Genomic DNA, 16,040 nt, shown 5'->3' with positions numbered 1-16,040 from the left:
GGGATAAAGAATTACGTCGGCTCCACAAAATAATAACACGATTTTAGACCTCCAAGGGAATGTCGTGATTCCGACATCAGCATCAGGAGTCATGATGTCCAGTAGAAAGACGCTGCCTGATCTAATAAGGCTCCCTGGCTCCACGTAAAATGGCTTTTAGACGTTTCAGATCGTAGAATTGTACGTGACGTCGTATGAAGTGGCTATAATACATCAAGTTTTGAAACATTGAAATTACTACGGTTAATTTAATTCAATAGTCAAACATTTTATCGTTTCTATTAGTACAAATAAATTCAAATACAATTCTTCGCTCACCATGACCAACATGCATACAAAGTTTCATAAAAATCAGTATGATCAATCCAATGATCAAAATGTTGATGTGAAAAATGGCGAATATCTGGTTAACGAAATTATTTTGAAAAAAAAATGTTATTGTTGTTTTTTTCTTTGTTTTGACCCATATAACCATTTCTTGGAGTTTGGATGTTTACTTACGGGACATCCTTATAACGTAGTTGTACAGTATTTTCTTGTTAGGTTAGTTTAGAGTAGTATGGCAACACAAATATCGTAGGCCCTTTGTCACTCGTACAAAATGTGTTTCCCATACTCGTCTGTTATACACCTATTTTCCGGACTAGTAACTTAATACACTATTAATGGGAATGTATGTTCCGCTTGCATTAAGATCAGAACTTAACTGCGCGTTTCGTTTACGGGTATCCACACTTAATGGCTGATGCTGCGGGAAGCGGGGGATCCAATGGATTCCGTGTGCAGGGTGCACTGGTAAATTCACCGGGTCTTGGTTCAGCAAGAGGCCCCGTACTTGGTGATAGGAGAGTACTTGGTTTACTATAGAATAAACTTTTACTCTCTATAATCTGTGGTGATAAGGTTTGTGGTTCGTGGGGAGGTAACACGAGACCCGGCACGTCTTGCTCCACTTTCGAAAATTGATTTTCTAACTTTGGTCCCAAAGTTTACGATCTCCCCTTAAACCTAAAACAGTTAAAGGTCCTAGATTTCAAAAGAAACATAGCTAAATTGTAAACTATTGTACATAAAGTTGGTGTTTTATCATAGATTATTTGATAAATTTACTCTATAAAACAGTTTTTTGTACTGGTTAACAATTCCTTTCGCATATATTTTGGGTTTGACAACAGTTCCACTTAACTGGCCGAGATACGTAGCTATTCGCAATTTCAGTAAACACAACGGTTGAGAAAGGCACAAGCTGACCTACAATATTTCATTGTTATACTGCACAAAGGGCATTGTTTATAATTCCGCCCTCCCCGGTTTCAGCGACAAGACAAAGAGGGGGAGTCTCAGTAGACCTGAAGGGCATTTAAGTAGACGCCATAACAGAAATCACGAAAACAAAGTTGTACAATTATTGAATCAAATGTTAAAACTCGAAACTCATATGAGGAGAAGACTTAGAAGTATTTTATGCCTTGTGTTTGTCTCTATTTAAGTTCGTAACAAATTAAACAAGATTACAATTCTTGGTGAATAAAAAAAAACACAACCCTTTGTAATGCATGGTAAAGTAATTCAACCGATTTTATGAACAAAGCATATTAGTGAATTTCCCATAAGGGGAATAAGCTATTACCGTAGGTCTCGTTCTCGTAGGCCTAAGACCTGGAACCGGGACCGATATGCTTTTTCGTTTTGATGACTCCAGAGGCCAAAAAACCATCAGTTAAAAATTCATGTAATCACGAAAAATTGCAATAACATTGAAACGTTATTTTTACAGGATTAGAGGTTGTACATTTTTTTTTATATTCGAAAGTAACATAATTTACTAAATTCTAATACAAATCGTTCCAGCCGTTTTTGTCAAAATCAGTTTTCTCTACTTTATGGCGTTTATGGGAAAATAATCACTAATAAATTAAAAAATGGGAAACCATAGGAAAACCATGGATTGATTAGTGACCACATACCAAATTTCATCAAAATCAGATCACGTGTGTAGTCTATGTACACATCAACACACACAGACATCAAGTCAAAAACCAATTTTTTGGGTTCAGGCGGAGGGCTCAAAGCGATATTCGATATATTCACCCAAAACTCGAAAATCTTTACAAAAAACAATATTTTCTCCAAATACTTGTGTATGGGGGGGAGATAGTAAAATAAACAATTTTATTTTCTTTCTATACTTAGTTGAAGATTATTTGAATATATTAATTTTTGTTAATTTCTAATTAATAGATCTAATTAAATATATGTGCTTGATACAATGGGACAAAATGATTGTGACCAATACAAGATTATTTTGTTGACTACCAGATACATCAACATCATGACTATAGTGTGACAACTGCAGTATAGATTTGCGATGGATACTGTATAGTGACACCTCTCAAAACATACTAAGTGCAGCATATTTATAACATTATCCTCAGGGTCAAATATTTGCACTGGTTCAGCTCAATTTCGGTCCTGGTTTTCAATGTAGTCATTTCATTTATGTCGCCAAGCATTCCCAGGCGAATCTCGCCTCTTCATAAAAACAATGTGGCAAAATGAGCTTATAATGATGTACAGTACACTGGCTTTCAGAGCCAAACCACGTCTCGGATTCATTATTTGCTCATTATTAATCAATCAGTCAGCTGTAGTCAGATCTGGTGGATCCTAAACTACAAATAACTACACCTACCACAATGTGAATTTAACTGTTTCATTCATATGGAGATTGATATAAATTAAATTTTTGGACTAAAAAAAATATAACTTTATTAGATTTGAAGTCTAACCCATTCAAGTATACAGCTCATACTCTGTCCATAACAAAAGCTGCTTTCTAATTTATTCTTATTATTGCTCATATTTATTAAATAATTATGCTATGTTTATAAAGTGATTTAATCCTATTTGATGTATATTCCAATGTAAAAATGGTGTTACCGTTGAGAGAATAAATAAATAAATAAAAGCTACAGTAACATCTACTGTTGCGATGTAAAGTATTTAGGCCTATAAATAAAATAATTACTGTAACATATTGATAAACTGACTACTCTTGTAGTATTCATTAAAATAAATAGCAATAACCGCGACAATTCTGAAAATTTTAAAACAACATTAAGATGTAAATTCTAGTTTTTTCCTGAAATTGCTTTAATCAAACAATACGGTGTAGTTGGAACTTCGTACTCGGCATCAGGTAAAAAACAGTACCTCTAAGGTAAGGGTTATCTCGACACACCTTTCATTCACACAGCGAGTTTTTACTTTCAGGCAAGATATTTTGGGGTGATTGCACAAACCTAAGAAATAACAACTTAGATGAGAATTGTTTTGTTATATCGTATGCAGTTGGTGGGGAGTTAATAGATTTTTTACTGTAACTAATATTTTAATATCCAATCTTCCCTTAATGAATTCCAAAGGTATGGTATTACATAAGAATAGTGTAAGCCCTCCCATCTTTGGCTTGTTGTGAGTTACTGGTACCTATATTCTGTCAATTCTTCAGCCAAAATTGTTCTCTGAGACCTTGGCCTAATTAGCATATCCTGTGACATCATCCAGTCTGTTGGATCATCTCTTCTCGCCTCCTTTATAGTTCTTCATGAATGTATTGCACTTAAAATATCAGAGCATAGTTAATTTTTTTATTTGATGATACAAAGTTTGATTCCTAAACCAATAAATGGACATGATTAGAATAATTAAAAATAGAATCAATAATATGCTACAAAAACCTCTTAAAATTGAAGTTTGGGGAAATTTCAATCTCATAACTAACTGTGAAAGAGTGAAAGAGTGTATAATAGAATCATATAATAAAGATAATGAGGTTCAATTGCCTGTTATAGCCTTCACTATTTAACTCATGTTGAGAATAGCCACAGATAAGCCATTTAAACAGAGAACATTTTCTAATAGTTCCCATTTAAATCTAGAACTTACGATTGAAAAATGAGATCAAGGTTGTATGTTAAGAAACACATCAATTTGGCCAAACAGACCAAAAGTGTTAAATTTAAAGTAAAACCATGTTCAATCTGTTGATCTAGTTAATGTTTAATTGGTTTTAGCACTCTTTGCTGTAATAACATTTACGCCACACTACAATGTTTTAACGAACTTCCCACGCAAGGATTTAGTCCAGAAAACAGCTGTTTGCCGCCAGCTTAATCAAATGGGGTTTCATTACATACTACTGTACTGTAATGAGTTTTTACCGGACACCAACCAGCTTATATTTGGCAATGAGTGGTAATAAAATTAACATGACCTCTCTTAGAGGTTGGTTATGAGTAGTGATTTTTAGTCCTTTAGTTGGTGGGTATATAAGGATTTTTTATTGTTAAGTTTTCCTAGAGTAGTATTACAGCGTAAAATATTGTACGCCACTCGTCCAAAATGTGTTTACCGTACTCGTATGGTAATCCCAATCTCGACTTTGTCTCACACGGGAACGACTATTTTCAGGACTAGTAATGTAATATACTACTGTAGAAGGGATTCGGTAGTTTACTGTGTGATGATAATCATGACAACGGCAGCGACATTGACGATTAATATCCTAGTTCTTTCACTATCATTAATAAGTCCATCCATCGTGGTGCTTTACCAGCTCACCTATAGATTTACATTCTCAATGATAAAATAGTTGAATCAGTCGGATTAACAATTCAGTTTTTGCATTAACCATTCAATTTTAAATCCAACACAGAAAAGAGTACCTGAGCTTTTGAGGGTTTTTCACCCTGTGAAACGTCACAAATCGTGTTACGTCAACCAAACATTGTTAAAGGATATTCTACTCAGTTTAATAAAATTTCCCTTTCTACAATTTAAAAATGTTGCAAATTAAATTGCCATTTAATTTTAGTTCTGAACATTTGGAACACACCTGATGTGCACAGTTTAAATGTGAGCGCATGGACCACAGATTTGAACAAAATTGAAATGTGCATGTACATTTCTACAACGCCATGTGAGGTTTGATCAAAAGACGTCCAATGTCGGCAAGGACCGCACATCTCGTGTCTGTGGTTGGAGCATATGGACACTCTTTCGATATGTGCGCACCTATATGTACACATTTTGGGACATCTTACTCAGCCAGTCTGTAATTTCTTCACTCTTCAGTGTGTGTATCTGCTGTTCAAATAACCGATGTACGACAGAAAGAATTTCTATGAGTAAATTGAACTTCATAAAAGTGTTCTGTGTTTGTAGTAAAATCCAAAGAATGCAGTGACCATGATAAAGAATCTTGCTTATGACATGTTACTATATAAATCCAATGATGAGGAAGCTAGAAAAGACAGTTTCAAAAAAATACATTCAATCAGTAGGCCTACTGTTTGTCGGAAAGAACTGTTTAAAGTGAAAACGTCAATGGGTTCAGGTGCCGAAGACAACAATGTTTACAAACCTAACTTTGGGATTTTGATTTGATTCGGATTAAGACAAACTGATAATTTATAGATGTAAGTCTCAATATGCAAGGCTAGAACTGAGCATGTGGATGATTTCGGGTTGCACACATCTATTAACACACATCAGGTTTGCGCAAACAAATGAGAGTTTGTTTGTGGACAAGGCTTAAAAGACTCAAGAATGTAAGTAGATGGTAAAATCAGAAAGTTTAATGTCCTTTGCTGGATTAATGCTTTTCCGAGGAGGAAACATTTGACATAGCCATTTTTTGGAGATAGAATAACAGTTTTGACTTTGGTTCTCCTCAAACCGTGGCCCACGTCGACTAGCAAACATATCATTATTTTATGCAGCAACTTTTAGAGCAACAATCTAATATAAACCCTCCTGTTTCTATTGTTATTGACTGGAATGTCTGTATGTTGCAGCTTTAATGGAACTGCTTGTATAAGATGTTTTCATCTGAAGCTGCACTCGCCCAATGTGCTGCAAGTTCACACGTGCCCTACATGTCTAGATCAGTGTTATCTGACGGAAGAGGCTGCACGCAACACATGTCCCAAGGGAGATGACTTGGCCAGCGGCAGACACAAGGAGATCAATCTCTTCCGTAAGTCAAACATTAACTGAGGAACAAAAATCATGCTGGTTCTTATTATTACTTGCCATTTTTGGGTTTTTTTAAAATTATAATACGGCAAGTTTCAACTCTTGCAGTCCTATCACACTCTCCCCCCAGCAGGTTTCTTTGTTATATTGAGGACAGAAGAGAGGGTAATAGTTTTACAGCACCAGTTTAGTCATAACCAAATCTTTAGTAATTTTAACCATTTTTGCAGCAAAAAAACATAAAATTTTTTTTTATAAAAAACATTGATAATTTAATTATTTTTTCATTTGTTCTTTTTATTCTGATTACCAGCTATTTTACTTAAAAAAAAAACTGCTATTTTACTTACAATCAGTTTGAATATACACGTATTAATGAAAATATAACTTTTATAGGCAATTAACTTAGGTCATAAATGCCCATAGTTTAAAGTCAAATAAACCTGATTCTCTATGGGATTCGATATTCGGTCATTTGACCTCAAAATAGTAATCCACTGACTCCTCAAAAGACTAAAGACAATATACATTAGCCTTTTACACATGTAATATAATAGAGTTGGTTTAGAGTTGTTACAAATAAGGTATAGTTTCAAAGTATCCAACTTGTAAACCCTGGGAAATGTTGGAAACCCTATGTTTAACAGTGATTAGAAACTCCTCCCTGGGTAAGCTTACAGCATTCTCTCATAATACAAAAGTGAAGTACTAAAATGAACCCATATTAACCCTAACTTTTCCAGCCATTTTATTGTATTACATTACTGTGTTACAGTAAAGGCGGATTTTCCTAGCTGCCAAAATACAGCTGCTGTGTTTTTTGTCACTGACTCTTTATAAAAGGGTCATGTACAGCTGTTTTCCTAGTTGCGGAATCAGGCAGGAGCTGCACCCTGAAAAACACAGGCTCTAAAAACGTGCGTGACATATTCAGAAATTCACAGCTGTATTTGGCAGCCAAATTTGGTACCTTGGAAAACCCGTCTTAATATTGAGCAAACATAAAAATCTTTAGATCATACTACAGTCATATACTGATTGTTTACATCAATGTTCCTATATACAATAAGCTCCAGTGGACCCTCCATCTTCTTTTGGCCAATTGGCTTATATTTAATAATTCAAAATTTTATCTTGGGAAAATATGACACTAATGAAGAACTTTTAAAAAACAAAAATATTTGTTTAATATGTTCTGTTACTTTAATTTATCTAAGAGCTGGTACCTTGAATTTATACCAGGTAAAATTTGTTTCAGGCACAAGAGAGATTGGAGGAGGAAGCATCAGGAAGATGTTTTGTCCGATAGCAGGAAGGTACAAGTTTACATACAATTTGTACAACCAGACAGATAACCGAGTGGAATGTAGTCCTTCTGTGTCTCAGCTGGAAAACTGTCCTGACCGCACTGGAGGACCTGGTTTGGAGGTGCATTTCCAGGGGTGCGCTCATCAGTACAATGGTAGGGGTGAACATCCAAACTGCATTCATATTTTTTGTTGAAAATCTCTTTTAATTGCTGTACATACTGGATATGTTTTTGGTCAGCCACCATCTTATCTAAAAGTTGCTGACTAGATTCCCTAGGCTCTTCATCCAATATTGGAATTCAACCTTCGTCGACCTCTGTATTAATTAAGATAAAAATCGTGTTTGAAATAACAGAACCAATTCAGCCAGAAAAACAATACTATAAATATGAGAAAGATATGTTTTTCATCCCTGATAAAACATACTTGGTGCTAAGCTACTTATGTCTTATTATCTTATATCAACTTAATGGATAACACCTGCATTAAAGGCCGCTGAATATTCCATAAGAATATTCCAGCAGTTGTAATGGAAACAGCAGCCAAATGTAGCCCATAAGTTTGTTGACTCTGTTCTGCACCCCCAAATCTATTTCTTGTCAGTCCTTAAATGCATTTTAGTTCTTCAAAATCTGAAAATCCTTTGATTATACACTTATTTTATTATTCAGGTTTTATTTTATTTTTCCTACCTAAGATTATTTCTGCCTAATGTTGTTCAAACAATGACTGGAAACAGCCAAAGGCATCCCTGGTTGGAAGACTAGCTGACAAAAAAGTGGCCTTTAAATTTTAGACAATTATTTACATACAAGTTTTTATAGCTCATCAACATCTGCTGAATGCAGATAGTGAATTTCTTTAAGAAACTTTTACAACTTTGTATGACTTTTATTATAATGTAAGATAATTTATTTAATTCATGAAATTTGTCTGTTACAGAAATGACCTTTGACTGTCTGGGTGATTGGCCGGGACCGAATGGCCAAAGGTTCCTTGCTCTTCAGGAGACTAATGTACCTGCAACTGGCGAGAGGCCTCTGTATAGATGTGCTGTGAGTACTTCCAAATTTGAATAATTGATTTTAGTGGTACTAATATTTTTTGTAAGGAGATAGGAATCTTCTTAAGGATTGTGGGACTCACCAAAGCCTTACCCAAAAACCAAACCCTTATCTCCAAGGGAACAGTGCTAGATGGATCTAAAAGCCACTGCAAAGAGTTACTTCTACTGTTGTCCGCTAAGGAGAAGAATATGAGAGCCTTGCTCCATGGCAAATCAAAAATATTGTGTGCTTTCCCACTACTTATTATGTACAGTAGACTCCCTCTTATCCGGACACCTTTTAACCGGACTACACTCGGCGAAAATGACATCTCCTTAACCGGACAACTTTTATCAGCACATCGGTTTAACCGGACTAGATCGGCAGGAAGTGGGCGGTACTGAAACGACTGTTCTTGTGGGAAAGATTTGAGACCAGTGATCACGAGTCTAGATACAATGCTCACCTAAATTTAAGTCAAATACTGTATACAGTATGCATCTAAGCGGTCTGTTTTAACGAGTTTTGGGGGACGTCGTTTAACTGGAAAAACCGTTATCCGGACTGGCCTCGGTCCCGAGGAGTCCGGGTAAGAGGGAGTCTACTGTATGCCCAGTTGAAGAACCCAGACTATTTTTCTTATATGAGCACGTAACTATTGAAGAACTTCTTTGTATGTCCAACCTTTGTTGGACTCAACCCAGCAGAGTGTTATATCTAAATTTAAACCTCTTCTCAAAACGATTCCATTGATACTCAATGGCGATTCTCAACCTATTTGATATTGTCATGGCTAGGTGTAGGGAGTATCGGCTATTCCTCCATTTCATGGTTGGGGTTTCGGAACCTCAGGTAGGTTTTGGCACCTTATATTTTTGGGGGTAACACACACACATTCTTAGAAGCCAATAAACACACCACGCAAAGTAAAAAGTTCCAATTTTAGCTTTTTGACTTGTTTGGTGTATGGATTGGCTCCCAAGAATATTTTTGTTTCCCCCAAAAAAACTTCCCAAAGCAAAAGTTAAACAGACCAACTGTCTGTGCTCCCTTGCATCCACAGCATCAATTTTTCACAAGTCATAAATGAAGAGCAATGGCCTCGGAGAGAGTTCTCATGGTCCAATCTAATCTACTACAAATAAGGGGATTTTCACCAGCTAAAAGGGCAGCCAGGTAATTTCTGGCTAAGCTGATTTGAGCTCCTGCACCCTCCGGGAGTTTGGGAGGTGTTGAACCCAATTTTAACCTGTAATCTCTGCTCGTTCATGACTACCAACTCAGCGAAGTCTATCTGTCAAGTGCACCAGCTTGAAATGGAAAAAAACAGGCTATTACGATGACGTGGAAAATGGGTGTTAGAAGAGGAGACACGAGAAAAACCATATGTACTCTCCCGCCTTTTGAGTCACCTCTCAAGACAAAATAGTAATGCTGCAGTCTCTGTATTTATCAAAAATGGAAATTTTGACTCCTAAATAAGAAGCCCCTTAGTGCTATAGGGATCTTGAAGATTTGGAACAATTCTAAATGAGTTAATCCACATATTTACATCAATATCCCTCTCATTTTATAATAATATCTCAGAATATATGCTTGAATATTTACGCTTCTAGATAATTAATTTCTTATGATTTTTTCAGCTCTACAAAGAGGATGAACAAAGAGGGAGTATCATGATGGCTTTTTCCAGTGACTCCACATGTACGTCAGACCTGTACAATGCTAGTTACGGCCACATGACATGGAATTTGACTGCGATCCCTAGCGTACATTGGCCATCAGTTGTCATCAACAGTAAATGCAGGTAACTCTATTCCCGACTTACTTATTAATATTACCACTACTCTTAAAAGATAAGGTATAGTTATAATACCCTCCTGAAAGCTAAAGAAGACTGCAAAAAAATTTATGTGAAAGAGTTTTGTAGGAAAGTAAGAATTTTCCAAAAAGGGTTCAGCCCAGGGCAGTAGGAACATAAAATAAATAAGGAAGAGTTACCAGTCAACCAGGTCATATTTAAAAAATGATAGTGGGATATTTTATGAATTTTTTGAATAGTGAAGATGAGAGCCGAAGAGGAAGAAACAGCTCTTGAAGAAGATCTTTAGTCTTTCATTCTTGTCAGAGCAATGTCACAACCCAGGTGAAAAGCTAATGAAGTAGACATGTGTGTTTCAATGCTTTATATTGTCGTAGTTAAGTAGTTACAGTTCTTCATAAGTGTAAAACATGGTAATTAAATTTCAGTTTCCCCTATTGGAGCCAAGGTAAATGGGAGCATCTGAACATAGACTTCAACTCTCTCACGTACAAGGACCATTACAGCTATAACGCCTACACTATGAGATGCGCACAGGCAGTAAATGAAGAACGATTTGTTGTCTTTTCTAAAAATGGCTGGTAAGTTATCATACTCAAGTCTGAATTAATAAATAAACTGTTGTTTATTTAGTCTAAATACTTTTCTGCACATACCTAAAGAGTTTGAATTTTAAGCAGTTGCCAAATTGTTTGTCCTCAAGAGGAACAACTTGTTATTTCAAGAGGAACAATGTTGTGCCTGTAACTATATAATTTAATTAATAACAAAATGTTAACAAATTGAGTATTTTGGCCGCCTAGTTCAGATTGTGAAAGATTTGCAAACAAATTAACTATGTTAGTTAACCAATAAATACATGTTTATTTGTAGGAGGGGCTAAATACATATAGTGTTAACAAAACGGGAGTGCCGATGGAGAGATGTGGGGGTGCGTGCGTTTGAAGGGACTTGACCTGGTCTCCATCGAAACTCCCGTTTTGCTAACACTGTAGGTGTACCTAAAGGCTAGTACTCACTAGGACACCCGGTCGCTTACCAACCGGCGATCTGGTTGACGAGCGACCAAATTGCACAAATATCGCCGTGTGTGTACGTGTCTAACAATTTCGTTGACGAGCGACCAAATTGCACAAATATCGCCATGTGTGTACGTGTCTGTCAATTTGGTTGACGGCGATTTGTAGGTTGCCAGGCAACTTTTTGGTTTTCGGACATGTATCGAAAACCTGGGGGTTTCCGATCAACCATTTTATCGCCGGGCAATCAGATTTCTCAAAAAACTAGAGTGTGTACGCTTCAGCGACCAAGTTGATCAACTAAAGACGGCTAGCGCATGCGCAGTACACTGTTTGTGTCAACTGTCAAAACTAAACAGTGCTAGTGCTAAACGTGGTCTCTTTCAAGCTAGAGGGGTTTTTCGATTGTTTGAGTCTATTGTAGACTGCTCCAGTCGCTAGATATCGAAGTGTTGCTACGAGTCTTTCTTCGGCGGGAATTGCCTGTCTCAATCGGGTATCCTTTTTTCCAATATGAGGCGTCACCAATTGCAAAATGTGACGGAAATTGTCGTCTGACATCCTCAAATAATTCTTGTAATCCTGAGGATTATCATCTCGCAAAGTTCGTAGAAGTGCCATGTGGCTGTAACTGTGTCTGCGTTGAAGCCACCCTTTAGCCCAAAATCTTTTGAACAATTTCTTGCTTCTTCTATGGTTACTGCAATTAATTAGAATTATAACTGCGGCAGCAATCTCTTCTTCGTAGGTGGGCATGTTGTCACAACACTTAGGTCAGTGCAACTAGAGCTCGAACCAGATTTCAGAACCTAACCCAGTCCATCCCCACCAAATTTTGATTTCCTGCTCGGTTGAAAGTGCTAGGTATCCTAGTGTGTACCCCCGGCAATAAAACGATCATCAACTTAGTCGCTCGTCAACCAGGTCGCCGGTTGACAAGCGACCGGGTGTCCTAGTGAGTACAAGCCTTAAAAGTAATCTAGATGAATCAGATGAAAAAATTAAAATTATAATTTATAAGTTTTAGCTATTTATGGCACACATAAGGTAGGTTGAAAACAAATTTTGCTCACTCTAAATTTGTAAAGTAACTCATCAAATGGTTTTATCCTTTACACTGTGTTTAACATATCATTATGTGACAAAATGTAATCAAACCCTTTACAGTGTACTAATCCCTGAATCCAAATTTTACAGTTCTTAAAAATAATTATTGTTATTTATAGGCAGCAGGTTATTTAATTCTACATTACTTGGATGAAACTAACTTCACAATTTGATGCTATGCTTTAATGCTGCTGGAATATGATGATCATATTTATAATATGTATACTGTAAAACAGTTCTGTATCTTTACAGTGGCGAAGAAGTGTACAAATGCATCAAAATGAAACTTAGAAGTGGAAATGTTCTGGAATTCCAACTTGGTAAATATAAAAGTAGTTTACTTTAATAGACATTAACATGAACTAGAGTGTAGGTTTCTTGATTTTTTTAAGAAGGTAACCTTTATAGTAAAAGCAACTCTGTAAATGTAACAATTTATTATATACCAGTATACCATCAAACTATATCCTTGCTTTATTCTTCAACATGCTCGTTAGTCACATTTAACCACTTTTTGTGTCTTTTAACTTTTATTGTTAAAATTGCTGTTCTTTTTATTTATTGTAGTAATCTTTTTCCAGGACTTACATCAAGCATATTTTTCAACACATCTCTCTGTAGTGATTCCAACTTTCTAGGAAACATCTGGGTAACACAAGCAAGTGAGTAAATCTTGCTATTGATTTGTTATATCAAATATGCTAATAACAGCTTTCCTTTACTAATTGTAACCCATTGTTCTTCTATAGTATGAAAATTTGTATTCAATTAGTCATTTCAAATTTTAATAAGAACATTACATAAAACAGCACAAAGATGTACAAACAAAAGACACAAGAACTAACGATTTCAACAATTCCAGTCCTAATAACATATTCTTACATGGATCTTCATGGGTTCTTACAAATTGTTTTGCATTTTGAGCTCGATGTGCAAATGATGTTAAACCCTCCAAATTTGAAAAAATTTTGTGTCTTGCAACAGATATAATATTTTAGTTTTAAAGAAGAATTAACTGTGAAATGTTATATATAATTGTGCATACAACAAAAAAACATAACCATTCAGGTAAAACACAAAGTAGAATGAGTAAAGTTTATTGTTTTTAATTTTATGTTTTCAGTAATTTTTTAAGTCTTATGTTTTTCTAATGCAAGTTCTTTACTCTAAAGTTGATAACGAGTGTCAACATGTAAAAGAGATCGTAGAAGAGTGGAATGATATGATAGGAGGATGAGAAAAACTGTGGAGTCTAAAACACAAGGAAGAGGATATGTTCGTACGGGGCTCTGATATTTTTATGGGCATGAATGTACTGTACATATTACCACCAATTGCCTTTTTGTATTTCTATGCCACAGTTTGTGATTACATGATCTGTTGGATTGCAGGGCTAGAAGGAAGGCAAGTTTCTCCTTGCCCAGTCACTGGTGACTACACAGGTTTTATCACCAATGACAGTGGTTTATGTGCTCGTATGGCGTCTGATCAGTTGCATCCAGAAATTATGTACTTCACTGTGTCCGATTGTGAACAGCAAGAAGTTTATGAAGGTGAGTTTCCACTTCCGTTCTGCTTTCAACCATTCAAAAAGCCAGTTAGCGGCATTCTTTTACTAAAAGGAGAAGCAAATAATTTATTTTAATGGCGTTGTGAGAATCCCTTCTTTGACTTTTAGGTTTATGGTTATTGTAACATTATCTTAAAGTGTAATTAACCATTTGAATGTTTTAAATCATTACCATTGCTAACTATGTAGTAAGCACATAGCTAGCTTATTTTTGTCACAGTTCATGTAAGACCTAAACGTTTGTCAAATAAGGTATCACCTATTAAAAATAAAAATAGATTCTTCTACAACAATATAAAGAATTAGAATATTATCTATTTGACAATCTTTTCTCTATGCTCTGTACAGCACTTTTACAGGTAAGTTGAGATCGCTTCCATAGAAACTACCCTACTTATTTTATTATGCTAAACACATTGTTTCCAGTGTTTAGACTGTACAGACAGCCCAACAATATTTCAAAGCTTATTTTCCTCCTGAAAAAAGTGTCTTTAGTCCTCCTTGCAGAATACTTACTTATTCAGTGATATTAACCATGTAAATTCTAACGCAAAAAGTAATATCTTTGTAATCTACTACTAGTTCTCATTTTGTTTAGCATTAACTTGGTTACACTTGTAGGGAGATACCGTTCTGGTCGACAAAAGAGGGAGAATCAAGACATTCCAGAACCTGTAAATAATCTTACAACTATTGGTGTCACAAACACAACCCCTGTAACTGTAACTGAGGAAATAGTCCATCCTACATCGCCTGCCCAGCTTAACCCAGAAGAGGTGAAGGCCCAGCCAACACCAAGTACTGAAGAAAGTACTGAAGTAAGAATAGAAGACTCTGAGCAAATAGAGAGTTCTATGAAAGAGAAAACAGTTGTGCCGGATATCATATCGGTTTTCAGCTCTTCAACAAATGGCCCAGTCAGCACAGGTAGCCCGAGTATTGAATTGTCGAACACTCCTACTTTTCCAACCACTTACAGACCATCTAGATCATTCAATCCACCAAACTCTTGGCCACCCCATCCTTCCCCTTCTTGGCCGGCGCCTAATGTTATCAGAACTACTTTTTCCCCTACCCCTGGCCTTTGGAATTATTCTTCTCAAACAAATGTAAGACCGAGTTATCAGAACCCCAGACCAGTGGACTTCTACCGTACTGTAGGCCCAACGGAATTCCCCTACAGAGGCTATCATAACAACTTCAGAGGCACTGTGGCTACAAGCTATGACCACAGAGAGATGAACAGTTCATTCTATAATGTAAGGAACAACTGGAGTACGATGGTGCCAAGGGACGGATACGTCAGTCGACCTTGGCTCATACCGCAACAATGGCCTGAGCTTCCGCCTCGGAATTACTTCAATACTACCAACAGACCTAATCACTTTGGAGCAAGAGATTACAACTATCAAGATCCAAGGCAGAATTGGAACTGGGAAGGAAGATACAGGACTGTGAATTTTCCATACCGACCTTATCAAAATACCAACCCAAATTACCGACGCCCCATCGCCCTTCCCCCTATCCAGCTTCCCCCTCTGCCCCCGGACATGTCCAGACCAGTGCAGGGAGCTATTACTGTAGGACGACCACGTACAATTAGAGAAGGTACCTCATCTCAATCGCTTTCTCACTCCGCACTGGATTTGTGTGCTGCACAATGTGTACTGAGTACAGGTCTGGGTGCAAATTTACACTGTGTGTCGTTTCCACTTTTTTTACACGCCTGACTTTACATTTAAGTTTTTGTCTTAATTTATCTTTATTTTAAACTTGTAAAATGTTATTGGTAGTTTAGACTTATCAATACTTATGATGTAAAATAATAACTACACACATAATTATTTGAACAATTAGAATAATTTAAACTGTTTGTAATTTTTTAATTGAACAATTTTCCTCTACTGCCAATAACAATGCTGCTTTGTTTCTTGAATTTCAGTAAAAATGCCTTATTATTGAAATGTTGAATACCTTCACTTTTCCAACCTACAAATTACTCACATTACAGATTATTGCAAGAACTTTTCTCAAAAAACGTCCATAATAATCTGTAAGACAGTGTAAACTCACCATCACCAAAAAAGAACCTCAAGCGTAGGAGTAAATTGTTGTAAAATGGGAACT

General features: G+C 36.2%; 1 protein-coding gene across 1 annotated transcript in view; it reads left to right on the top strand.

Moving 5' to 3' along the window:
* The window catches only part of LOC128999177 (uncharacterized), a 45,138-nt gene that overhangs the window by 22,030 nt on the left and 7,068 nt on the right, over window positions 1–16,040 (top strand). The window contains exons 3-10 of the mRNA XM_054425577.1: window positions 5,859–6,040; window positions 7,298–7,501; window positions 8,292–8,404; window positions 10,039–10,202; window positions 10,646–10,798; window positions 12,596–12,663; window positions 12,925–13,005; window positions 13,735–13,896. Coding sequence (XP_054281552.1) covers window positions 5,859–6,040; window positions 7,298–7,501; window positions 8,292–8,404; window positions 10,039–10,202; window positions 10,646–10,798; window positions 12,596–12,663; window positions 12,925–13,005; window positions 13,735–13,896 — 1,127 coding nt within the window. The remainder of the gene's footprint in view (window positions 1–5,858; window positions 6,041–7,297; window positions 7,502–8,291; window positions 8,405–10,038; window positions 10,203–10,645; window positions 10,799–12,595; window positions 12,664–12,924; window positions 13,006–13,734; window positions 13,897–16,040) is intronic.

The sequence above is a fragment of the Macrosteles quadrilineatus genome, unplaced genomic scaffold (genome assembly GCF_028750875.1).
Source record: "Macrosteles quadrilineatus isolate MER2022 unplaced genomic scaffold, UCM_ALF_1.0 Scaffold_7__1_contigs__length_78375512, whole genome shotgun sequence".
In the NCBI taxonomy this organism is placed as follows: Eukaryota; Metazoa; Arthropoda; class Insecta; order Hemiptera; family Cicadellidae; genus Macrosteles; species Macrosteles quadrilineatus.
This window is presented reverse-complemented; position numbering and strand designations above follow the sequence as displayed.